General features: G+C 41.4%; 1 protein-coding gene across 2 annotated transcripts in view; it reads left to right on the top strand.

The window, feature by feature from the left end:
* pcdh11 (protocadherin 11) overlaps positions 1-27017 on the top strand; it is a 140232-nt gene that overhangs the window by 23922 nt on the left and 89293 nt on the right. Inside the window, exons 2-4 of one of the 2 annotated variants that reach the window (XM_071457591.1) lie at positions 1214-1794; positions 7907-10414; positions 14994-17101. In XM_071457591.1, coding sequence (XP_071313692.1) covers positions 1255-1794; positions 7907-10414; positions 14994-15077 — 3132 coding nt within the window. In that variant the 5' untranslated portion in view covers positions 1214-1254 and the 3' untranslated portion in view covers positions 15078-17101. Of the gene's footprint in view, positions 1-1213; positions 1795-7906; positions 10415-14993; positions 17102-27017 lie in introns of those variants that run through there. The other variant, XM_071457590.1, reaches the window with a different exon arrangement.

Genomic DNA, 27017 nt, shown 5'->3' with positions numbered 1-27017 from the left:
AGAAAGAATAAATAAGTCAGCTAGCAGACCACATGAACTAACTCCCCTAATAACTGACTAAGTAACCTACTAATCAGCTGTTGGAAAGCAGTCAGTATTTCATGTTCATATACTGGCATTGCAGAGTATGACTCCTTCATCATCTCCCAATGACCTACTTGGGTTTTGGCAATTGGGGTTCTTGCCCTTTGGCAAGCTTCAGCACATATAATACAGTTAAAGACTTTGTAGAACAACAGCATCAAATGAATTGGCACACAACACAACTTATTAATGAATAATGTTCAGTGATGGTAAACCCATCTGCACTGAATTTTCTGTTACCATAGGCATTGTTCAGTAGAGAACAGGGTGCTGTTTAAATTTGATGTTGGAGAAAACACATTCGTCAGGATGTAATGAAGTTATGATTAAATTTCACTCATTTGAGTGATGGTGGTTTTCACAATAAATAATTTCACATTGTTGTCTCCTTCCAGCGCAGTTACTCTAAACAGTGCTCTTATCACACTGCGTATGTTTACACACACATGGGCGTTCATGAAATATTTGAGAGCTCAATTGTTTACATTTGGAGCAAATGAGGCTCTCCATTAATAGTTGCTGTCAAGCGGTACAACTGCGAGTGTGTGTCTGCCTGTGTGTGCTCATGCATGGAAGCGCCAATGCTCAGGGCTCAGTTATTCTGCCTCCAAATCAGCTGAAGTGTGGATGTGAGGTGCGGTTTATAAAGACACCACCACACCATATTGACTCACACTGACTCAGAAATGAGATCAGTTTTTCTCTCCGTCCCATTTTATTTTTTCCCCCATGCACCGTAGTTTGTGAACAAGCTTTCAAAGCAAATTATTTTGTCGTAATGGTGAACTCAACTGCTTTCATACTTCTCAGTAAAAATATGAAATGGTTCATTACAGCGATGAAATGGATTGATGGAATACGTGATCTACTAACCTTTTCGTGTCTGCTTGCTCAGTGGATGTCACTAAAGGTTAATTGTGTAAAACTGACGTTAATTTGCTCTCAAAGACATGGGAATGATGTGGGCTCATAACTAGTTAGGATGAATAGGTCAAGTTGAAAACTCTCCGTGAGGGAAAGTAGTACTAATTACAGCGAGACTTGAATGCCATGTACTTCTGTGCACTGACATTGTGTGTCCTGTCTTTTTTTTCTTTTCCCTCTCTGTCTCTCCTCTCTCTTGTGACAGAATTGCTGCTATAAAAGTGAAGCTCCCATCCACCCTTGAGTATGGACTTAGTGAGTCAGGCTCATGTGCTGGTGGTCTTGCTCACCTGTGTGGTCTTGCTATGCTGGGCCCAGGAGAGGGACTATACGGTGAAGGAGGAGCAGCCAGAGAATGTCCGCATCGGCAACCTGCGGAAGGACCTGGACCTCAACCTAGACCCCAACATCAGGCTATCCTCGCCGCTGCAGTTCAAGCCTGTGTATAAGACAGGCGACGTGCCTTTGGTGAGAGTGGAGGCCAACACGGGGGAGATCTTTACCACCAATCACAGAATCGACCGGGAGAAGCTGTGTTCTGGGGTCTTCTCTGAGAAACGCTGCTACTATGAGATCGAGGTGGCCGTGCTGCCTGACGAGATCTTCCGATTGGTCAAGATCCGCTTCCTGATTGAGGATGTGAATGACAACGCGCCTCTTTTCCAGTCCACTGTAATAAACATCTCCATCCCAGAGAACACAGCAATCAACACCCGATACCCGGTGCCCTCAGCATTTGACCCTGATGTAGGGATCAATGGGATCCAACATTATGAACTGGTCAAGGTGAGGATCACTCCTGTTTCATCTCTGTATCAGATGAAATGCATAGGTACTGTTCTTATTTTTAAGAGTAGCCCCAGTTATCCTGATTTTTTTTTTACAATTAATTTTATTCAGGGCAGAATTTCCCAAGAGCCTCTCCTGCAGTGCCTTCAGTAAGGTTGTAAGTTCAGTGGAAAAACTGCTGTTTTCAGTGTTTTTGTACAAGAAAACTTTTTGGACCAACATTCACAATCACCACTGTAAAGGTGTGTGGTTGGAGGCGCAGTGCTAGAGCTGTAGTTCAAAGTGGAGCGGTTTGTCATTAGCAGTCAGTTTTCAATAAATGAGCCTTATAAATCACATCAAATGCATTTTCCCAAAACAGTTTTGTCAGCCCATCCCTGAATGTCCATTTAGTTCTTTTCTGAATGACGATGTGGTTAATCTAACATCAGGCCTGCTGCAGTCTCTGAGTACATGCCAATAATAACTCCAGTATATTCCTGTGTTTGTCAGCTGTCATTAAATAATAAATAACTAGAAGTTATGGTTTTGAAAGACTCACTCTACTGACACTAAAGTTGATAAGAGGCTGTTACTGTATGTCTGTAATCCTATGTCTAAACTAAAAGCCATCTTGTACAAATTAATTTAGTCCAATAGTGAATGAGTGAAAGATCTTGATAGTGAAAGATATGAGCCTGAAGCTTTGTGATACAGGAACAAGCCTCATCTTTTTATATGGACTTAATAGAATAAATAGCTTTTAGGAATGAATAGGCTTTGTGGAAATCCAAGCACAGAACAATACATGACAAACCAAAGACCATTGTAGCTATCTGTCAATCAATTACATTGTATCAAACATAAATAAACCAATGGAAGTCTGCAACGCAAGCAGAATATTAGTCAATGCACATATTGTTGAGGAACCTCTGGCACGTTGCTATGCCTGCAGCATCCCACCCATCTACATCAGGTCTGAAGAGTAAACTGTTTTTAATCAGTGAGGACTTCCATTAGTTTTATTTGCCAGTGTTTTTCATGTAATATGGTCTGGATTCTGCATCATAGCTTCTTCTCTCGTGCCATAGTGCTGTCGTAGACCCATAGATGAAATTAATTTTGAATGCTTTGAAAATATGACCTACATTTTTTCATAAAGTGGAATATGTCATGAGGCCTACAGTGTTTTATACCAGCCATTAATATTTCCATATTCTTTATTTCATTATGATAGAACTCTGTGAACAAGGAGAAGTTTGCACCATGTACAGTAATGTGAGAGAACACGCAGTAGAAAGTGCAGACACAGCATATATTGCATGTCCAATTTCCAGCAACAGGTTACATGTGCTGAACATGGTAGATTAAAGCAAGTGAGGAGAAATGCACTGTATTATGCTAATAGCTGCCTCATGCAGAACTGGGACAAGCTTTTCTTCATCATCTAATTGATGCACTATTAAACTGCAGTGCAATATTCTCAGTTGCCTAATGGAGTCGGCCCTAAATCCAGAAATGTAGGATAATATCATACAGTCTTCGTTTATAGTCTAGACAACACTCTGTGCTTTGTGAATAGACGAATATTGGAGATGACATGAGCCCTTACAAATGAAGTGTAATTAAAGAGGGAGATGCAAGCACTCTGGAGGAAATCCTAAACAAAATAAATAAAGAAAGGTTAGAAATGACAAGTCCGTCTTGACGTTAACATTGGGTTGGAATGAACAGAATCGTAGCTGTCCGTGTCTGCCTTGAATACCAATTTGCATTTTTAAAGAGTCTTCTTACTGCCAAGGCTTCTCCAGTGCAATGTCCTGAATTGTTCATACCTGGAAAATCACCAGCCAAATGTTCTGCTCATTATGGTGATCATCTGCAATCATTTTCTTTGCCCTTTTCCCAATATAAAGCTTTCAAAAACCCTTGCCTAGGCTGTAGTTGTATTATCCTTTGCAGGAAATTCCTCTTAGAGCATCCTTGGCAATGTGTCCCTGATTTGCTTCTTGTCATTATATTCTCATTGTACTCAAGATTAATTTCCTTGTGTTCCAGGTTCTGTATGAGTAAAACACAGGGAGAAGCCATAAGAGACTGCAACATTTTCAACCTTTGGTATCTTTTATTTCCAAAGTGCAGTAGAAAGCTAAGGGTTTAGTGAGGCGAGAATGTGCAAGCATTTCCCAGAATAGCTCTTGGCCGCTAAGCCACCCTTGGACTATCTTTGTATGGTCCTGGGAGATTTGTCTCAGAAGCTCCCTCAGAATAGTAGTTTGCCCGGTTTTCTTGTGTTGTGTGGGGCACGGTGCTGAAATTGCTACCATTGTGTAGCACAGTGAGCCACACTCAATGGTCTGCCACTCCACATGTAGCAATCCCTGACTTGTCAACACACAGAACAAATAAAAGAAACATGGTAGCCTTTTCTTTTTCTACAACTTTGTCCTTTTCCAACACTAAAGAAGGACAACAGGTGATTTCATCCTACACAATACTCCAGCACCACACATAATGGCTGGCAATTACAGTTTGACTGAAATTCTGCCATCAGTGTTGTACAGTGGTGTGTTACGTCACCTGAACTGCAGAGAAGGTGTCCTAAGAAATGGTCAAGGTCAGAGAAAGCAATCACATGCATGGGTGGAGGAGGATCTCCCATGAAAGCAGATCTGATCATGGTACATATTCACAGAATAACACGGAAACATGCAGGACTAAAAGAGAGTCTGTTGGTGGTTTCACTTAGGATCTTGACTCTTCACAAATACCTTATTCCACTGATGTCTGAGTTTGCAGCATCACACACTACATTAATCCAAGATGCATCTGTGTGACCATCTTCAGACACATTTGAAGAGGGCGTCTTGTTCAAGTCATTTCGTGTAGATCAGTGTTCTGCTGCTGGCTGGGCTACGCCTCAGCTGGAGGACTCTTGGACTTAACCTTTTGCCACCTTCTGAGGGTTTTCCTCTGGTATTTTGCAATCAACTTGGTTGCTACATGTCTATCTGAAATATACCTAAAAATTCTGGAGTGGATAGAGTGGTCTTTTTGCTGGTACTCCAAGTCTGAGCTTGAATAATTTTTTTCCTAAACTGATTCTAACTTTGCATTTTGAGGATGCAAAATTTATTCAAGCACCATTCCCAAGTAGTGAGAGAAATTTGATTAATGCATTGCTTGCTGCCTATAGGCAGTGAATAGGATTTCTGGGCAGAGAGCTCCCTGTCAAGCATTTCCAGTTTTCATTAGCATCCGATTTTGACACATTATCCTCTTCTAGGGGTTGACAAAAAAAAGACAAACAATTCCCAGCTTCTTTTGTCTTAATTATATGCATGAGATCATGGCCAGGGGCAAAAGGGAATGAGGGATGGAGAGAAAAAATGAGGGAGGAATGAGAGAGAGAGAGACATAGAGAGAGTGGGTTTCTATCAGCATTATAAAGCGGTGCTATAACCTGTGATGAATAGCCCTCCCCAGTTAGCCCCATCCATGGGCATCACTGTAACTAGAGTCCTCCTGACATATTCACAGCCCAATCTCAGTCTCCTCTGAGTTTTAATAAGGTCATCAACTTGACTGAAAGATGCATCCACTGATAATCTGAGGCACTGTCTACAGAACGGGGCTCAGAGTCATCCATCCCTCATCATCAGCCACCCCTGCTTCTGTCAGTGTCCCTCAGTCATTTTCATTTAAATTAGCAAACTCTGATTAGATTTTGTACCGTACTCATCCCACATACTGTAGTACCCTGCTCTGAGGGTACCTGTGACCCTGTAATGTGGGAGCGAATGGTGAGTAATCACAGTTCAAGAAGACATGTACCTGTACAGTGTGTGTGGTGAAAGAGTGAGGCATGGTATTATTTGCACATTTAGCTGTTTATAGAACTTTGTCCTTCTTGCTCAGCCTTAGGGTCTCCAGTGAGTGATTCATGCTAGTATTTGGCCTTTTCTTAGCCTGCCCTAGATCTTATCACAATCCACCAGACTAATTCTGCATTCAGGAGGAGGATGCACAGCCTGAAAGATAGCTCTCTTCAACTTATTGAAATGCACTGAGCGTTGTCTTGTCAGTTGTAAAATTGTGTGAAACCAAGACAAAAGCATAGAGGAAATGCTAGCTCATAAATCATCGTGCAGCATTCCCTTTGACACCTCCTAACTCAACATCCAACTATTAACATCAGGCTTTGCCAAATATCAGTGTGCAGATATTCAGCTACTGTGCTGAATCTGTGAACTATTCAAACAACTGAACTCTGTGCGGATGGAGTAGTGCTTAGCAAAGATCCCCTAGAATGTTGTCTTGGACCTTTCAGTTATGACAGAAAGATTCAGCACAGTTCATCTATAAGGCTTCTTCCCCTACATTTCCACACATACTTTTATATGCCATGTCTGCTTACCCCTATATGACTTCTGCTTGCCAGACGGATCACAAAATAAGGTCTGAAGGATCACTGCTGCAGTGTTGGCTGTTTTAAGTAGTTCTGTCAATCACTTGACATGTTGACAACATTCCCTCAGCAAGCAATTTTTCAGAGTACACAATAATTTACATGCTGCAGCTGCACGTTTTCTTGATTCGACTACAACACCGTGTTGGCACAAGGATGGGTCTAGATTTTGAAACCTACTGAGGACTTGTGCTCACAATTTGGTTGAAATGTTCCTCCCTTGAACAGGGAGAATGTATATATCTTAATCTCATTTGATAGCTGTGCCTAGACAGAGTAATCTCCTCCAACATTATGTGCAGCATGAAGCTTATCTCTTTAAGTAGGATGCTTTTTCTTGTTTTACCATGAAACTGCTTCTGACTGAAAGAGCTTCAAAGGGCTCCTTTGTTTCATAATGTGCATGCAGCTCATTCATGGGCTTGATCTTCTTCTTATTTCCTCCCCCTACTCTCTCTTTCTCTCCTTTTCTGCCACTTCTCTCGCTCTCTGTCGCTCCGTCTTCCTTCATTCCCTTCCTCTCTCTTCTAATTTGAAAACGTGTATGGATCCATACCATACTGCATCTGACACTGTAAATATTAGTGCTCGTTTTTGGGGGTGGAAGGCAATTACTCATAACAGCCAGAACCAGTTCCTCTGGTTTCTCATGGGGATTACTGATGCATTTGTTTTCATTTTCCTCCAGCTTTACTTTTGCCTAGATTTAGCCCTTTTTGAGCAAAAAGTCTTCTAATAGGCAGAATTTTTCTCTCTCCTCCTCTTAATCTGTGGTGATCTGGTCTTGCAGTATATATGAATGGGAGCTTATTGGCGTGTCTCCATTTCCAGCTGTCTCCCTCTCTCTCTCATAATGACGTTGAAACGTTACGAGGCAGCCTGCTCTATTCTAACTTGTCATAGGAAGATAGGAAGGTAGAGGAGCCAAACAAATCCCTTCAAGCAAAATGCAATATATACAACAATCAGCTGTTAGTCACATTTATAAAAGGATCACTTCACTGAAATCTTTCTAGCACATGTATTGTGTAGTGTGTGTAAGCCATGACTGAAACTTCGAAACAAGCTGATGATTAGCGTGTTTGAAAGTGCTTTTGATTTACGGGTCCCTAACTGAGATGAGCAGAGCAGAGCCAAGAGCCAGCTGCCTTGTTTAAGAATGTCCCAGGCTGTTTAATTTGCTCTTGACATTCATCACTGCCTAAAAGCCCGATCCTAAGAAGGACTACAAATGAACCTGAGTAGCCTAAGGAAATATCTTGACAAGCTGTTTGGCTTTTTAAGACGACTGAACAAAGAGAACAAAGAACAAAAACCAGGACCACAGAATCTACTCCCATATCACTGCACCTTTCTTTGTTATTACCTAAGTGAAAATGGGATATTCTTACTTATGAGATTAATATGTTGGTCTAGTCAGTTTGGGCTTTTCTATTTGCACATTTTATGAAACTCTCTATCCTGAGACTCTTGGTATATGAGGAAAAACACAAAAGAAAAACTCTGGAAAGAGGAAAAATAATTTTTTCATTGTTTATGCAATAATCTTAAGTTTCTGGTAAAAAAAATAAAAATAAATAAATATGCTTGTGTTGTTCACATACAAGTATTATGAGAACTAAACAGATTCATACCAACTGGAAATATGTTCTGTCTTTGCAGAGTGTCAGTGAGTTTGGCTTAGACATCATCGAGACTCCCGAAGGTGACAAGTGGCCACAGCTTATCGTTCAGCAGAACCTGGATCGTGAGCAGAAGGACACCTTTGTCATGAAGATAAAGGTGGAAGATGGTGGCAACCCTCCCAAGTCCAGCACTGCCATTCTGCAAGTCACCATCTCTGATGTCAATGACAATCGTCCCATCTTCAAGGACAGTGAGCTGGAGGTCACTGTGCCAGAGAATGCCCCCATGGGGACATCAGTTGCTCAGCTTCACGCCACAGACGCTGACCTGGGTTCCAATGCGCAGATCCACTTTGCCTTCAGCAACCAGATCTCTGCCTCGACCAAACGTCACTTTGCCATTGACAGCTCTACAGGAGTGATCACTGTGAAGCAGCCGCTGGACAGGGAGGTAACTCCTGTTCACAAACTCATCGTCCTGGCCAGCGACGGCAGCTCCACCCCCTCCAGAGCAACAGTGATTGTTAATGTAACAGATGTTAATGACAATGTTCCCTCCATAGACACTCGCTACATTATCAACCTGGTTAATGGGACTGTTCTGCTGTCTGAGAATGCACCCCTCAACACCAAAATAGCCCTAATTACCGTTACTGACAAGGATGCAGATCTTTATGGCAAAGTAGCTTGCTACACTGACCATGATGTTCCTTTCCGGTTGAAGCCTGTCTTTAATGATCAGTTCTTACTAGAGACAGCCGCCCCCCTAGATTATGAAACGACCCGAGAATATGCAATTAAGATAGTGGCCTCGGATAGGGGGACACCTCCTTTGAACACTTCAGCTATGGTTTTAATTAAAATCAAGGATGAGAACGACAATGCGCCCATCTTCCCCCAGCCGGAAATCCAACTTTCCATACCGGAGAACAATGACCCCTCTACACAGTTAATAAAAATCAGTGCCACCGACGCAGACAGCGGACATAATGCTGAGATAATTTATACTCTTGGCCCTGACGCACCTGATGGGTTTAACATAGACAGACGGTCAGGAATCCTCTCTGTTGGCAAACGACTGGACAGAGAGAAGCAGGAGAGGTACTCATTCACTGTCATAGCGAGGGACAATGGCTCCACATCCCTACAGAGCAATGTCACTGTCAGGCTAATCGTCCAGGACCTTAATGACAACAGCCCAGCTTTCACACACCCTGAGTACAACTTCTATGTGCCTGAGAACCTGCCTCTCTATGGAACAGTGGGCTTGATTACAGTGACGGACGCAGATGCGGGAGATAATGCTGTTATAACCCTGTCCATTTTGAGCGGGAAAGATAATTTCATCATTGACCCTCAAACTGGTGTGATCAAACCCAATATCACCTTTGACAGGGAGCAGCAAAGCTCCTACACATTTATGGTCAAGGCAGTTGACGGAGGGCAACCCCCAAGCTCCTCCTATGCCAAGGTCACTATTAATGTAGTCGACGTAAATGACAATCGCCCTGTGTTCGTTATCCCATCCTCCAATTACTCATATGACCTAGTGCGAACCACCACCACCCCCGGCGCAGTGGTCACCAGAGTGTTTGCCATTGACAATGACACAGGTATGAATGCTGAGCTGCAGTACAGTATTATCAGCAGCATCATCATCACATCTAGGGTCTCCCCTCGAGGTCTCTTTGCCATCGACAAAACAACGGGTAACATAACCCTGCAGGAGAAAATAGTGGCAGCTGATCAGGGGCTGCATAGGCTTGTAGTCAAGGTCAAAGATCTAGGTCAGCCTGAGTCATTACACGCTATAGCACTCATTCACTTGTTTGTCAATGACACTGTGTCAAATGCTACCTTTATCCAAGAGCAGCTGCGAAAAAGCATGGAGACACCCTTGGACCGTAACATCGGGGACAGTGAGGTAACACCTCAAGCCAACGGATATGTGATTGTTGTCATAGCCATCATAGCAGGGACCATGACTGTCATCTTGGTGATATTTGTGACTGCCTTGGTGCGCTGCCGGCAGACACCCAGACACAAAGTGGTGCAGAAGGGCAAGCAGAGTGGCGAGTGGGTGTCACCCAACCAAGAGAACCGTCAGATCAAGAAGAAGAAGAAGAGGAAGAAGCGATCCCCCAAGAGCCTCCTCCTGAACTTTGTGACCATAGATGAATCTAAGCCTGATGACCCCACCCATGAGCATGTTAATGGTACACTGGATCTCCCTGTAGAGCTCGAGGAGCAAACCATGGGGAAGTACAACTGGGCCACCACGCCCACCACCTTCAAACCCGATAGCCCAGATTTAGCCAAGCATTACAAGTCCGCGTCCCCTCAGCCTACATTTCAAATCAAACCGGAGACCCCAGTGGCCCCAAAGAAACACCATGTGATCCAGGAGCTCCCCTTGGACAACACGTTCGTGGTGGGCTGTGACTCACTCTCCAAGTGCTCATCGACTAGCTCCGACCCGTACAGTGTCTCAGAGTGCAGCTGTCAGGGGGGATTCAAGACTGCAGGGCAAATCACCACCCGACAGGTAATTCATGACTTCCTTTTTAAACCCACCCACACTAGTCCCCACTCACACTCCCTTTGCTGTCCCATGGTAGGTGATGTGAAAGGGGGAGGGTGGCAGCATGGAGCTAGGGGATTTTCCCACACAGATCATGACCATGTCTACATGAATGTCATTTGCACTTAAGACTTGCAAGGAAATGAAAAAATGACAGAGAGGAAACATAATTTGTTGCAATTAATACAGAAAAAACCTTTCACTGTACTGACTGTTATTAATTCATGTATTCACCCTCCTTCATAAGCAACCATAATTGCATAATCATTTACAAAATTACATGTGCAGGTTAATTTCATATTCAAAAGCTTGAGTAATGGCAGCAGTGCAATTATGATGGCTAGCTATTTTAAACTTCAGTGTGAGTGGTTGGTGGCAATGCAGCCTGATTTAGAAGAGCCTGGGATAGGCAGCAATGACTGAACTCTCTACTGATGTATTTGAGGTCAAGGGCGAATGAAGCTGTGTGCTAATATATTTGATCGACACATTTAAACAAGCCTTGGAAAAAAGAAAATAACTAAATATGGCAGCCAGAGTGACAAGGGCTACTCAATTCATTTTGGCAAAAAGTGTGCAGGTAATAGCACCAAACAAAAAAAGTGCTTTTGACATGTAAAAACAGCTTGATAAATAATCCCACTTTTTGTGGCTTCTGTCCTGAAAATATTAAGTGCTGCCTCAACTGTGCCAGTGAGGCTTTGTGGGAGAGAAGCTCATTTGAATGCCAAGGTACAGCAAAGGGCTTATGATTCCCTAAGAGATATGTGCCAAATGCGAAGTGCCCCAATAAATAAAAGCTGGCGAGGGAAATAAATGTAAATCAGAGGTAAGGAGAGGTGGCCTTGCTCAGTGCTGACAGACAGAGCAGAGTGCCGTGGGGAAGACTGAGTACTGCTTTGGGCAGGGGAGGGGGGGTCACAGGGATCAAGGTGATGCAGAGTCTTGAGACCAATATACTTAAACACCAAGGGAGCAGTAGTCCATAAAAAAGCCTGCCAGGCCGACGTTGCATTTAGCCCATAAATGCTCCACTTTAATGACCCCAATTATTGTAATAAACGACACACGTAGATAAACATCCTTTACATTCTTTAAATTAGCCCATACAGGAGAGGACGCAGTGACATGACAACAAAGGTTTGCCTCTGTGATCAGTTATAGTTTGTGTTAGAGAGGAATGCATCATCGTATCCCCAGTGCATGACAGAGAACATACATGTTGATATCAGCAGCACAGTGGAATGAATCAAGGCTGACTAGTTCACTCACTCATACTGATACATGTGTTGCCATCATTTTCACCCAGTGTCAAACATCCTGTTGATTTTGCTGGCTTTTGCAACAAATTCCATTTTTATCATTATTATTATTATTATTATTATTATTATTTATTTATTTATTTAAAATTTTGTTCCTTTTACAATTTTGGGGCTTTTGGTTGTTGCTTGGTTTCATTGGCTTTCATTTTTGTTACTGTTTTGATCATAATTATCACAACTGCCATTCATCAAACTCTCGGTCAGTTTCATGATATTGCATCAATAATTGATTTTGTTTGATGAGGTGCTTGCTTTTGTTTGCGTCTAGCCTCGTATTGCAGACAGTTGTCAGATCTTTGGCTCATTTCTGGCTTTTTGCCCCCAATACACTTCTGTGTGACATCTAGCAAGCGTTAAAATTCCCTGTGGCATAGTTTTGGTAAATGACTGTTGATCCTGTGAAGTATTGTGCGTCGGATAATTTATGAAGACACCCACACAGTGTTGATAGTCATTCCCTTCATCCACCTTTTATTTGAAACCCTGGTTAAAAGCTATGCTCTGCCGCAGTACATTATACATAAGCCTGCTACATGCCCTTGGTAGCAAAGATTTAATTCATAATGTGTTTATACGACACACTGACGAGTTGTCAGAATGATTTTCCCCTCTTACTCATAACGTCTTCCCTGAAATATGCAGAAATATTCAGTCTGTGTTCTACAATTCTGAATTATTATCTGTCATGAATTTTTTGTATCAAGGATTTAAATTGATTTTCACTTACGCTGCTGATCAGAGTGGAGTATTTTGGTCCGAATAATTTAAAATCAATTAATATATGATTAGTAAACATCCTCCCAAATCTTATGTTTCGCTATATCAGTCTATGTGTGTATCTGATTATTTTCTAGGTGTTTTTGTTCGTTGCTCTGAGATAGGTCAAGTTTAATATGCTTATACACACTCCCAGCATTTGAATATTATCAAGAAAAAAATGCCCTCATTGGTTCTACTCACCAACCACATCTTCAATGATATTAAACTGATAATACATCAAAATCTTTCTATCCCCTTGAGCAATTGACAAGTGATGCTTCCCACTTTAGACATTAGATTTCCCACTAGTTTTAAGTGTGCTTATTTAAAGCCTGTGTCATGGAAAAAAATAGCATGACGCTCTGCCTGATGAGAGTTGGTGGCTGCAAAGGTTAATTAAATGCACTAAAGGGTTAATCACTCATAATACAGTATGATTAAAATCACTGTAATTAGGTTTGGAATGAGGCTGATAATAAAGGAGAAAAAAGGCAGCCATCCTTTTAGATTATCAGAGATGCCACGTACTATCTTTTGGTGAGTCACGTTCTCAGTGGTGATGACAATAGTCGACCAGCAGTCCTGTTTGTTGAGGTTGGTTTATATTCTCATTTCTGCTTGATTTCATCTTTATGCTTCTTTAAAGAAAATCTGTTTTCAAAGTCTGTGGAAGAACACTTGAAAGCAGCACTTCTTAAGAAAAAAAGTGCCATTGCTTTTAGCAGAGTGAATATTTGAGCACTCAAGAATTTGTAGATATCATTTTTAAGTGTGGCTGTTAAAACAAAAGCTGCATTTGGTCTGTCAGTGCCAGCTATTCAGTCTCTCTTGAGCCTGAACCTGATGCCAGAAGTCCAAAAGCAAAGATCACAGACAGGTTGTCGTGTTTTCCTTTTTGATTCATCAAAGTGATAGACAGTGCTTTAGTGCCTTTACAGTGATCTCTCGCCGCCCCACACCCTCCCCACGACTAAAGCAGCAGAAAATAAAGCAAAGACAAAAAGCCCACCCATGGAATAACAAGAGGAGATGATTATGGTTGAAGGTCACCCGAATGTTTTCAGGGGACTTTACAGATGTAGCCGATAAAGAGTAAAGCTTGTAAAAATACTTCAGAGACTACAGATTTGTGCCACCATATGGCTTCATTATACAGTGAGAGCTGTATTTGCAAATCCAAACCTCCTCCCTCTCCTCCCTTCTCCTCTCGGTTTTTACGCATCTCATCATTTTCTTTTAACCCCTGCCCCATGATATTAGAGGTCAGTCTGCCTCCAGTGATGAGGAGCTCTTGTGAGAGTATGTGCTTTAGCGGAGGCAGATCAAATGAGTATCACCCTGCTTGAGTGATCTCAGACATCACCATGAATATGCAAGGAGTAAAAAGGCTAATACATTCTTTTGTTTGGCCCACAATTCTGGGGCCACAGAGCACAAAGGGTCGCTGCTTAACAAAACTAACCACCTCAGTGTTGGAGAAACTGCTGTTGTTTTTTTGTAGTATCACGTATGCATATATTACAGTTTGATTAAACATACTTTAACACATAAGTGTTGTTGTTTCCTTATTTATAAGGCAATTTAAGGAATTATCTTCATAAAAAAGATCATAATGTAAATGCGTTGGATAACGAGGGCAGCTGTGAACTAAATCTTTGCACATTGTCATTAATTTGTGTGGGTGAAGGAATGGGCCTTTCACACTAGCCACCCATGGTCTGATGACAAAGCACTTGTGCTGACTCATAGTGGATGCGTAGTCAGGGGTGGAAGCCATTATTTTAAAAGGCTAACAGGGCTTGTTAATCAAATCTGATGCTAGTATTAAATCCTAGGGACTGATTTTGAATTTTTTAATTTTATTATCATTGTGTTGTTTCTTTGGTTTTGGTTTTGTTTGTTTTATTTTTGATATTTTATTTCTGTTGCGTCATTGCATCTATGATCACTGTGCCCTGCTGATGTAAGCATTGTTAGGTCAGCTTCTCTTTCTGATTCAGATACTGGCAGATGTGTTGCTAGCTTCCTCAGGAGCAGCAAAGTGTCATATTCTGTACATATCAGAGGACCCACTGGCAAGGGTCCCAAAGAAAGAGTGGGCCTAAATTGATCCAAATGGCTTTTTGAGGGGAAATGAAGAGTGCTGCACTGGTGTGGTGGGAGACAAAAAGACAAATCGGGAGTGATAATTGGATAAGATTGCATGCTCTGATAAGTACAGGAGAAATGCACAAACTTGTGACACCTGTAGCATTCTTCAAGGAAACCTGACACGATAATGACTTGATTGCCAGCCGTGCCTTGAAGAATGCTTTTTTTTATCTTCTACACTCTCTTCAGATATTTTTTTATTCAGTGTTCAGCATAGCCTCACACTGATAAGGCTACAGCTTAGGCTGCTCAGAGCTCGATGATATTGTAACTACAATCTCCCTATATCTGTCTGTCTCTCTATATTTCAGGAGACGGCACTGAAACCACCACACTATGGCACACTCTGTGGCACAGGTACAGCTCGCTCCCACAGGATTAAAATCAATCTCTAGCTCCCACTACCTAAAGAGAGAAAAAGAGAGAAAAGGGAGAGAGAGAGGGCAGAGGGAGGAAAGAAGGAAGGCAAGAACTGAAGAGGTGAAACAAGTACTTAACTGTCTCTACAGCCTCAAACCCCACCTCTTCATACAATGGAGAGAAAAGATGAACTTGGAGGGTGAAAAAATTCTCAGAAAAAGAGAGACACTTCATGTTGCCTGCCTGAAACTTGACAAAGCTCCTCCTGTGAATCTGTTGGAAGTTTGAAATGCTTTGAGTCCTATGCTATTACTTACCTGTGTCAGTGAGGATGATGCTGTATGCCCTGAACCCTCCTCGATAAATGTCCCACTCCAGCACCCACTCTGTAAAATAGGTGTCAGATACAGTCAGTAGATCTGTAAAGTATGTTTATATGTATGTATGTATATCTGTCACAGAGTTGATGGTGTTTATATTTATTGATTCCATTTCTTTGCCTTGTTTTCAAAACTGCCTGGTGGCCGATTTATTTTCTTACTTTCTGACTTTTGTATTATTTGACGTTGCTCTATCTGGGCTTGCTCATGGAACTAATGACTTCTAATGTATTTATGCTGCAAGGTCTACAACCTGTAGACTTACATTAGCATTGAGCCCACATCACAGTGTACCTTTTTCTGTCTACTTTCGCCTCTTTCTGTCCCACTTTTTGATGCCACCGATAGCATTGTTAGTGAAGAGTGTGGCTAATGTTACAGAAATATGCATGGCCCCACAATACGACCACATTTGTAGAGCTTTACAACTGTGCTACTGATCACCATGCTGTTATTACACTGGGAGGAATGGTAGGACAAGTTTAATACTTTGAGCTAAGCCACAATCACAAGGGACTAACTCCTGGGGTTATAATCAAAAGCTGTTTATGTAGGGCAGATTTGAAGAGCACTAAGCCTAACCTTTTGTGTGTCGCTTTCAATTCCTAAGTCGGAAGTGATTTAACCTGTGAGATCCATATTAAAGTGACTCCAGATGGTAAAAAAAGAATAGTAATAATAATCCTCAGACAGTTTTTAATATGAGTTGGTGGGCTTAAGCAAAAATGACCTGACTTTGCGCATTTATTTACACCGAAATGTTCTGATGATGAAGACACTGAACACCAAAATGAAAAGGTAATCCAGGCTTCAGTTTAAAAACAGCAATAAGTGAACATTTGACAGACGTTCCACTATGGTGCACTGACTACTTGGTAGGCCTTTTGTTCATTCATCATGCATCATTTTGCCTCTACTATTTCTACACCAGTAGAATCATTATGGTACAGTACGTGCTGACTAGAATCATTTCTACAGTATACACCAGTAACTGGCTAGATGGGTTAGCAGCGTTGTTGTTCAATAGTCCTGTTAATTGATAAGCTACAGACTGCTTTGATAGGTAAGGCCCAAAAGGCACCTACAGTAAAATACATATAACCATAGAATTAGAGTCATTAAAATGGACATAGCCTGTGTGGTCAGCTGGAAATGTACAGATGGACTGGACCTGGGCTGTTTCCCCTCTGTTGTGAGAGACTGTGTATATTTAAATGAAATTACTGCACGGTCATAAGCCTTTTTGATTTTGTTCCAGTCTTAATATGTCATGGTTCCACCGACTATGTCTATTTTAAAGCTTTTAATTTTATGTGTGTCGCCTCTTTGTGAGGCAGATTGTTATTATTGAAGGAGGTATATTCATGTAATTATGGTATCAAATGTATTCAATACTGCGTAGGAGCCACAGTATGAAACATACATAGCATCCTAGCACTGTGTAATGATTAGATTTGCCTGATCTTTGGGGAAAAGAAAAAAAAAACTCATACATGGGGAGAGCTTTTGTCCTTGTAAGAGACAGACAACCTCACTTTTATTCAATGTGAAGTACAATATGCACCTTACATGATCTTTGTAATTGACTTTGATTTGCCAGTGTGGAGAAAACTGTAAATGTTTTGTTTATGTATGTGTGCGCTTCTGAAATTTATTAAAGTCTTTTGCATTGTATTGCATATTTTGACGACTCGTCTTGTTCCTTGTTTTGAGATTTCAGCATTAGTCTGCATCACTCAGTCCGATCAGTTTTCTGCACTTGGTGAGAACAGTGGGACTAAAATGAGGCAAAACACATGTTGTAGAATAATAATTTGTTTTTCTCATATACAGATAGCCAGGAGCATGTGGTGTGGGTCAAACAGGCTGTGGCCTGTAGAAGTGTGTGTGTGTGGCTGTGTTGGTTTGGACACCAGTAATTGGCTCATTTCAGCCATAGAAGAACTGCCCATAACTTCTACATTTTACAGCGATATAGCATTTGACTGGGAAAATAAATGAAGAAATTGTGTAGATGTACATTGCTCATTAGGAACAGATTACAGATAAAAAGTTATGGAAATGTGGTGGGAGCAGATCCTTTGAAGTGCACAGACAGAAAACAGCAGAACGGAAGCTTTTTTTGGAACAGCACAACTTTTTTTTTTTTTTGTGTTTCCTCCATGAGAGCTGATAATGATCATTTGATAAGGATAACCCTGCTATGATGATGTACAGTAGTGCACAAACACAGGGTGTTACACATCTGAGAGGAAGATTGATGCTAGAAGGTACAATAACCGCCGCTCTAACATTGTGTTATGCAGTGTTTATGCGGATTTGATCCAAAAATACAGACTTGAAAGGCATAAAACAAAGGCAGAGTAGAAACAACAGAAAATGTTTAATTGCTTATCAAAGTTACTTCATATTTTAAAACTGAGAGAGAGAGCTAATCAGTTCCCTCGGGGAAAGTGTCCTTGGTGATTTGAGAAAATGGTGCACGCTCAAGTAGAGCATTCTTGTATAGAGAGTGCATAAATGTCAGCTTTCTATTAATAGATAAATGTAAACCTGCTAAATGCTTCGTTCTTACTTAAAAACATGGAGCTGAAGGAGATCATAAGGTAGTTGTATCTCTTTGAGCTGGATAAATTATGGTTTGATTTTTCATTTTGTGCATAATTAGGAAATGAAATGTTTTCAAATGAGCCATAAATAAATAAATAAATTAAAAACTCCAACAAAGCCACGGCATTAATGAGTCTCAACATTTGTGCATGAAGATAGAGTAGGCGATAAATGGATTTCTCTTCCGCTTCACAGTGCAAAGATGAGAAAGAAGGGCTGGGAGAAAAGGAGAAAGATTATACTGAAGCACGAGTCCAGTTTATAACAGAAAATGTCTTTGGACCGTTTCATCTCTGCTCCCACAGAAATGTGCAGTTGTCATGTCCCAGCGTGCGCTTGTGATCTTGGTCAGCTCACATTAAGAGCATTCCTTGTGATTTTTATTGTCTATAAAATGACTTTTAAAGGTTGTCCCATGGTTGCGTTACAGTATGTCACTGAGGGAAGTGTTCTCAGAGTTTCTTTGCTGACAGATTGATTCATGATTTATGAGAACACAGTATTCAATTCCATCTAACAGGCCAGGAAGCTAGTCATATGTACTAAGTTTGATTACATATAATGCAATGATATGTCTGCAGATGGAGAAATATACAGACACATGCAGCAATTCATTTTGCTATGGGGGTTGAGGCTGTCCATATGGTCTTCATTAATTGTTTTTTTTTTTCCAATTTCTTTATTTTACCATTCATAGAATGAATACAGACGAGCTACAGAGAGCTTGCTACATGCAGCATTTCCCCTTAATATGAAACCTTTGGATGCACTGCAGTTATCAAGGATACGTGTTTATAATCAATTACAAATAATCACAAACCACATATAAAGTTCACCATTCTGAGAAAAAGTGGAGCTCACTGCTCCAGTGACTTTCCACAACCTTGAGAAGGCAATCAGTGCAATCAGTACCTCACCCTGTTATCAGTGTCCCTCTGATTAATGTAACATAAAACTAGAACATCTTCCTTTTTCGTGTGGATAACGTTGCAAAGCAGCTCTCAATATGGCAAAAACTATTTTTCCCTTCACTTTACATTGATTTTACATGTCACTCACATTCTGTGCTGAGATCACTGTCATCTGCTGCAGGCAGTATAGAATAGCAATTCAAGATGACAGATTGTTTGAACTAAATGAGCTAAAGTTGCTTTCTCAGTTAACTTTTCAAATGCAATGTGCATTGAGTAATGTGAGAATCACTGTGAATATTTTAGTTCTTTCAAAGTCTGTATAGATTTTGTTTCTCTTCTTTTTATGAGTTGCAAATTTGAGAATGGTGATTTTGGCAGTGAATCATACCTTCATAAAAATATGAACACATCTGAATGTGAGAGGTGATTTTAAAAACATAAAGGTGCCGCAAACATTGAGCTTGTATTTAGTGGTTTTAGACCTCCACTTAAAAATGTGCCAGGAGTGTAAATATTACAAATACTTGCATTTGAGCCATTTAATGTTAAGAGTGTCTATGGGGAGGTGTAGGTCAATTAGCCAAGCAGCAAGCATGTTCAGGGTATGATGTGAAGTTGTCCTGAAGCGGTACTGACTGTTTAAGCAGGGGCTATTTATGCATGTGCTGTGCAGTGGTGCAGGAAACAAGAAGATGCTGTCTTTCTGCTGCACTCCACTCAAGGCAACACTCCACACAATTGCTGCCAAATCTCTGCCAAACTGAATAATTCAATCATCCCCCATAGCTGCGGTGGTCTAGCTACCTTTGTGTGTGCAACAATCAAATCAGTGTGGAAGCCCGCCGAGTGGTTCTTTCTGAGACACTGAGTAGCTCTACAGCCCGGAGATTGTTTTCATTGAAAACAATTCTGTTGATTAAACGAGGTGTGACTGTGGAGCAGGGATCTGAGGAACATCGATTGCTTGTACAATTGTTTGTTCCTTGTTAAAAGTGTGATCTAAAGCAGTAGTTGTTGATAGTGTGCAAGGAGCATATGGTTTGCCAGTGTGCCCTGCAAGACAGTGTGTCTCTGCCTTCTTTAAAATAGCTCAGGTAGAGAAATCTCTCTTGCAGGATTAATAATTTCCTTATGACTGGCAGTCACACAAAATGTATGCAGATGTAGCTGCTAGTGCTGTGGCTTGTGCTTTTGTCAGTGCTTGATTGTTTTGCTGAATGTGTGTTAGTCCAGTTGTTGCAGAAGGGATAAGTGAGCTTTACAAGCACTCTTTAGGAAACACCCGTCCTCCCTATCCCTATCACCCTCACCCCACCCTCTTTCAAGTAATCACATGGTTTCGACCTCAGTTTTGCCCATGTAGATTTAACACTAATCCCCCTGAACACAAAGACAAATACAGTAAAGAGAAGGCAAAATTGAATTTAGCTAAGTTTTTTTGTTTTTTTTTTAGCTACCAGGTCACTGGTGATGCATCTGCATTCTGCAGACATCTGCAACGAAGGTGCAGCCACACTGAGGGTGCTTGCGTTGGACTTTGTCCCCCATTTGAAGCATAGAGTGGAAAACCTGTCCAGAAATCTATCATGCTGCTGTGGCTAATAAATGCAGTTTTCAAACCTAGCCACGTCCCACTGTGGGTTATTGTTCAACACTATGTGATGCTGTCAGTGTTGTGTAAAGCAGAGGCTCTTTTCTGAAGTGTGACTGAGCTGTTTGACTAAATTAGTTCAGTTACTCAACAGTCAAAAATGAATGCATCTTAACACTGTAGCCCTATACTGGATATATTGTGTGGCAACATGCTGATTAGGAGAACAACCTTTCCTGGAAGAGATGTTTTATCTTAAAGAAAATAAATGTGTGATAGGGACGATGTCATGACAGGATGCAGACGTTGCATGTTTGCAGGCCGAAGGTGGCCAGACTGAAAGGCATCAACTTGAGACATTGTCCAAGGAGAGCCATGTCTGTGTCCTCCTTAATCCTGGTAATCCTCGTACAGAATTCTTGATTTGCTTTTGTAAAAGAGATTGGGAGATGATAAGATGCTCGTCCGTCTCCTTAGAATAGCTGATAATCTGGTTTGAACAGAGGACTCAGGGGGTATTTACTCTGCCTTAACATTTGCCCAAGCAGATGGCACTGATGGGGGAAGGCGCAACCTTAGCCTTCAACTCCCTCCCTCCCTGCAGGGTCCAGTTTTTTTTGTTTTTTTTTTTGGGGGGGGGGGGGGGGAGTGGGATGATAATCAATGTTGTTTATTTTGCTGCTTGACTCTTTAAGTACTTTCAGCCAGATTACGGGCTTTTGCAGGGGATAATCAGGAGACCGCAGACAATTGCCTTTTTCTATCCTGACAGTATCCCCCATGAATGCGTAAAGAAGGCGATTAAAAGTAGATGCCGACTCTTAATTCCTGATTAGTCCCATGGCAAACCCTGTTAAAATTAACTGGACACTGCACTAATCACTGAATTTTAAACACCCCTTGTTCTGGCGCAGTGGACATACCACATCCAGCCGTGAGAAGACATCCCATGAGGGATATCTCCATAAGTACTTGTGTTTGAATCTGCCTGCTCCTCAGTGCGATGACACACACACTATGAAGCTGGAAATCTACTCCAGGGTGATTGTAACACTTGTGCACTGCACAGCCAGTGTGTTGACCTCTCCTGACTGTAGATAGAGGCAAAGCCTTCTCCTCTATGCTGTACATAAGACAAATAAAGAAACAGTTCATTTGCACAGGGCACCACTCTGTAAATTACAATATGTCAGAGACACTCTAATCACTACATTTGAGTGCTCATCATTTCAGTGTAACCATTAGATGCAGTATCATGTCTTTTTAGTAACTGTGGCAATGCAATACCTCTGATTACTTTCAGCGTGTAAGCATGGCTGCATATAAGCCATTAAGTCGTTTATATTGGTTTCCTAAGCTCACCTCTCTAACCTTATGCCTCTGGCAATCTTCTCAACTTGGACTGGACACCTGCAACAAAAGCATTTGTCTAATGAGATCAGGCCATTGACTAATTAGAGTTTTGCGTGGCATAAACTGGAGGTCCGTAGAAAGGTTTGCATGTAGTGGCGTTTGATGCTTCCTCTTCTTTCCTTGTCCAGTTGTGTTCTGTAACAGGATATTGTACGTAGCTGTCAGGCTCAATCTGGGGCAGGAACACAAAAGACAAGCAGAGGCTCCAAATGCGTCCCGCTCAAACATGCACACAGTGTGGAGTTAATCCACACATACACAATAACATGCTGATTTTTTTTGTGTGCTCTCAGTTCATCCACTGACACAAAGTGAATGCTTGAAAAAAAGATTGATTTGAGGAAAATGTGAATATCTGATTATATTCAAAGCAGTTTGTATGAGACCCACAAACATTATACGTTATAATTACAACTACATCCACAGCTTAATATCTTTGTGTCAAACTGGCTATGATTAATGCAGTAATTACATTTTTTCTTGTCATTAGTGCTGCGCTTTTCAAGTGTTTCCTCATAATAAAAATTTACTGTGTGTCGTGTGCTTGACATGTGTATGAATACTGGTTGCATATCAGCAAGGAGATATGCATAGAGCCATTAGCAGGGAATAATAGATGGTGAACCACAAAAAGCTAATGCCAGTCGGTGGTAACACACATTGTACAGCTCATTCTAATGGCTCAGATCTTTTCCTGGACCAGTGTTAGACCACTGTCGGCTCTTTGAGTGGAAACCACAGCATTGACTTGCACAGCAAACAAAAGCAACATCTCCAGGCCTTTTTTTAATCACTCTTGTCCATCAGAGGCAGCTTCACTTTCATTAACATCTTCACCTGAACTACATGTTACTTTTAATATGCTGCAGTTATAGTGTCTGAGATCATGTTCTGTAATGAAGTGGAAGGATGGCTCCAGCTTGATACATGAAAGTAGAATAGAATCAGGGTTATTTTGAAGAGTCTTCTTAAATAATGCGTGTGATATTCACTGATGGTCATAAAGAATTCATGTGCATGCAGTCTTCAAAAAGAGCAGCAACTCATTCCCAAGATCAGTCAGACAGATTATTACATGACATTTTGACAGTTTTTTGTGGCAGAGGTCTGTGTTGCTTGACTGGTCAGACAGTCATTATGAAGTGATGTGGCTTCACTACATGCTGCGCCATGAATTTTGAGGGAAATTGGTGCTTTTCACACACCCCCTGAGATGTTCCTTTTAACACCCCTTTGCAGTTACGACTTGGTTATAATAGTAACTTTTCCTGAGAAAGTACTGATTTCATTTACAGTTTTGCTGTTAGAATTTTGCAGTTTCTCCAGCAGCTTTTACAAATGAAACCAATGAGACAAGAATTTCACTGCTTTCACAGCCACTTTTATTCCATCTCTCTATTTGTTTGAGCCCTGTGTATACAGACTGTAGCCTACTATAGAATTTCCAGTGTTCTCTCCAAATCACTTTTTCTGTGCCTCTGTTTCGCAGTGATTGGGGTTACAGTCTCTGTTTTCAGCACAAGAGAAAGAGCCAAGCATCTGTGAGAATTGCACATGTATTACAGACAAATACACTCGATATATTGCCTATGCTCCACGCATATAGACAGGCGCTGCATGTGATGGAACACGTGTTCAAGCCCAGAGGTAATGGACAACACTGCAGTGAATTGCACCGACCTTATTGTATTGTGTGGATGATTGTGTTATGCTCCCTCAGATAATGACTGTGCCCTACTTTGACTTTGAGGCAGTGACCTGAAATAAGGCACACAAGTGAAATCCGAGCCTGGATGAACCTGGAAGTGATTAAGGTCACCCAGACATATCACATTTGTTTGACCCCCCTGGTGACTCACATCGACCAATGTCTCTGAATCCTTTGGGAGTCTTTTGTGGGATTCCTCATCAATGCAAACACTAGCCATAGATAATATGTTTGAGAAGAGTGCCAGGATGATCAAATGCACCTGTGAGAACAGGCTGATTTTTTAGAACCTTATTGTTCTGGGAGATGCAAAAGAAAACATGTTGTCCCCTCCTCACAGGACATGAGGCATGTCTGGCAGATTTCTGGTAACCAATCAAAATTCCTCTCCACAAACAGCTGTGAGTATTTCTTCTAACACACCATTTTCTGGATGCAACCAGCTCTCATTGATATGTGCCAGAAGATGCATACATTTCGCCCTGAGTTGCCCTCATTTGTTTTAGACTTGACAACAATATGATGTACAATGTAATCAATGAATGGTGCACAGTATGCTGGTACTCATGTGTCCAGTTTTGCTATGTACTCACCATGGGTGCTGACTGCACAAAGGGAGAGTCACTGAGGTCACAAACAGTTCAGTGGCAACTATAAATGCAAGTGCACAGTAATGCAGTGCAATGCCAGTGAGTCAGTGCAATAAGATGAATAAAGAGTTATGCATACACAGTTTCTCAGGGAATGTGCAAATATATCCAAGTGCTTAAGTATGCATCACATGTAGGGAAAATAAAATATCAAGTGAATGAAGCTTAGCGCATCAGAAAAGATGATGGAACACTGAATCCTTGATTCTTCTCAAATTAAACTCTATTCAGGTCCTAGCTTGATACATTATTGAAGAGAAGGCCTGGTCCAGGTCTCATTGACATGGTGCATACATGCCTTAATGCTTAGGGGGAAACATGGATAACATGAGATCATGTTGGCCTCTTGAGGGCAGGATGCACTGAGTGGATATCTGGCTTGTTTTTGTGTCTTGCTATTCTGCTGGGGATCAGCACACAGCTCCGTGCCACAGCCATGACGCTCAGATAAAAATTACTCTTCCTCTGGTGTGCATGTAAATCAGAGTGGAGGGATATAATGAAATAATGAAGTGTGCCTCTGCTTTTTTCCAAGAGAGACCGTTGGGACCCACTATTTTTAGACACAACAAAGAGATTGCCAGGGGTGTCCAGTCTCTCTGGTTAAGTTATGGAGTTTTATCCACTTGTCAATGTACAACCGCTTGTCTCAGGGCTTAGACACATGCTGGGATGAAATGGAGACCGGCGGCTCCCTCCAGACAGCGTCAATTAAGCCTCTGTGGAATTCAGTGGATGGATGTGTTCATGGATGGTCGTAATAGATGAAGGATGTCTTCAGTGAGATCAAGGGAGTTGATTTTGACTTATGTATAGTACGCAGCCGTTCCATGGTTACCCTGTAAGATGACCCTCCCTGCCAGCAGGAAATGCTTTGTCACTCAGACAAATGTGGCAGATGAATACTCAGCATGATCCTGGGGTATTTGTCATCTGGTGTTCTCTTTCTAATGGGTTTACTGCTGATGATCCAGGTCAGAGAAGGACAAAATGCTCCACACCAGAAGTTATGAACAGATTCTCAGGATGGATCACAAGACAGACCCTAACCTCTTCACCTTCTGGTTTCCACAGTCCAAACGTTAATCTAATCCTCACTGTACCTTTGACCTTAACTCCTACCAAATCTCATTCCTTTTGTCCGTGATGCTCTCTCTCTAAATCTCATCAAAGTTGCTGCTGTCCGAACCATAGCAAATGCTACGTAGTCCACACTTTTTTTCACTGAGGACTGTTCACCCATGGATTTATTCAGCTGAAGCTCTTTTAGAGATGTATTCCCATAATTTATTGTAACAGCATTATCTCCCATATACTTGATACAACATTTGACCTTGAAAATGTGAATTTGCAGATGCAGCAAGACTGGATCTTTGCAAAGTCAGATATTTTCTGGCATCCTTGGCAAGAAGGAGGGGGCAGTAATGCTGCCATGTTTGCCATTTGGAGATAACACCTCAGAGGTCATTTGAATGACTTGGTCTAATGTGGGTCATATGGCCGTATAGCCTCAAACACACCGACCAACCAACTTCCTGGCATCTGAGATATTTCCTCTCTCGCAAGTTTTTATTATATGGCTATGGCTGGTTGCTTATGTATGGATGATCACTCTGTGGACTATTTCCAGAGAGCAGGGCCACACATATGGAGCTGGGTGATAACACAAGGACCAACCTGTACACATCAGGTTGGTTTAGTGTGAAAGTTATAGCGATGTCTGTTATCCTTCTACAAGATTCCCCATTAAAAATGTGTCACAGAGACGGAAACCCATAAATGTATCCTCAGCATTCAGAATTAGAACGCCTCCAAAACTAACTGTCCTTGACTACTTAAAAAGGAAAACATAAAAGGCAGCGCATGTCAAGACACACATTCCCCAGCAAAGTGAAAATTCCTGCCTCTTATCTTTTTGATTTGGCACTTAGGGATTTTTGTCTTCATCTTTTCTCTTCAAACATCAAGTGCCAAAGTCATTTACATGTGCTAGGGGCAACCAGAGTTAAAACACAGACATACAACGTACTACTGTATAGAGGCAGCCTAGTGAAGTAAATGAGGAAGTTGTAAGGGATGAGTAAAGTAAGGAAACAGAGGAAGAGTAAAATGAAGGGAGAGAGAAAAGGGAGGGAGGAGGAGGAGGAGGAGAATGTGAGAAATGAGGACGGTAGGGGGTTAGACCAGTGAAACACAGAGAGGGTAATTCAATTTGACTAAAACTCTCTGTCGCTTCATACAACTGGGGGATTGGCCTAACCACCAAAATGAATTAAAATTCATGAACTATTGAAGAGTGAGCTGCCAGTAGAATGTAGAGAGCATGATACAGTTTTAAAGCAGGATATTATTTTTTTTTCTAATTACAAATAAATGAAGCTATTAGTTTACCTTAAATTAAAAGCAGAAGGGCTCCCACAGAGATATCTGATCCCATGTGTAACTCATTTAAGACTGATTTGGGCCCCCATTGAGCTGGCAGGCGAACTAGCATTAGAGTAGCAGAGCATCTCAACTGCATGGTATTGTCTAACTCCTGCTGGCTCTTTGCCCTTTCTTTAGCTTGAAAACACCGATGTTCATGTGCTTGAAAACCATATCCACACGGTACAATTAGGTAATAAAAAAGCCAAATTTCTCTGGTACGTTAAAGTTTCTATTCTGCAGTTTGTAATCTTATACAGATTCATGAACGTCTTGAGTCTGGCG

The sequence above is a fragment of the Trachinotus anak genome, unplaced genomic scaffold, assembly GCF_046630095.1.
Source record: "Trachinotus anak isolate AG129_WGS33_773 ecotype Australia unplaced genomic scaffold, CSIRO_AGI_Tana_v1 ptg000021l, whole genome shotgun sequence".
Lineage (NCBI taxonomy): Eukaryota > Metazoa > Chordata > Actinopteri > Carangiformes > Carangidae > Trachinotus > Trachinotus anak.
The sequence above is the reverse complement of the archived record's forward strand: the minus strand, read 5'-3'. Positions and strand labels throughout refer to the sequence as shown.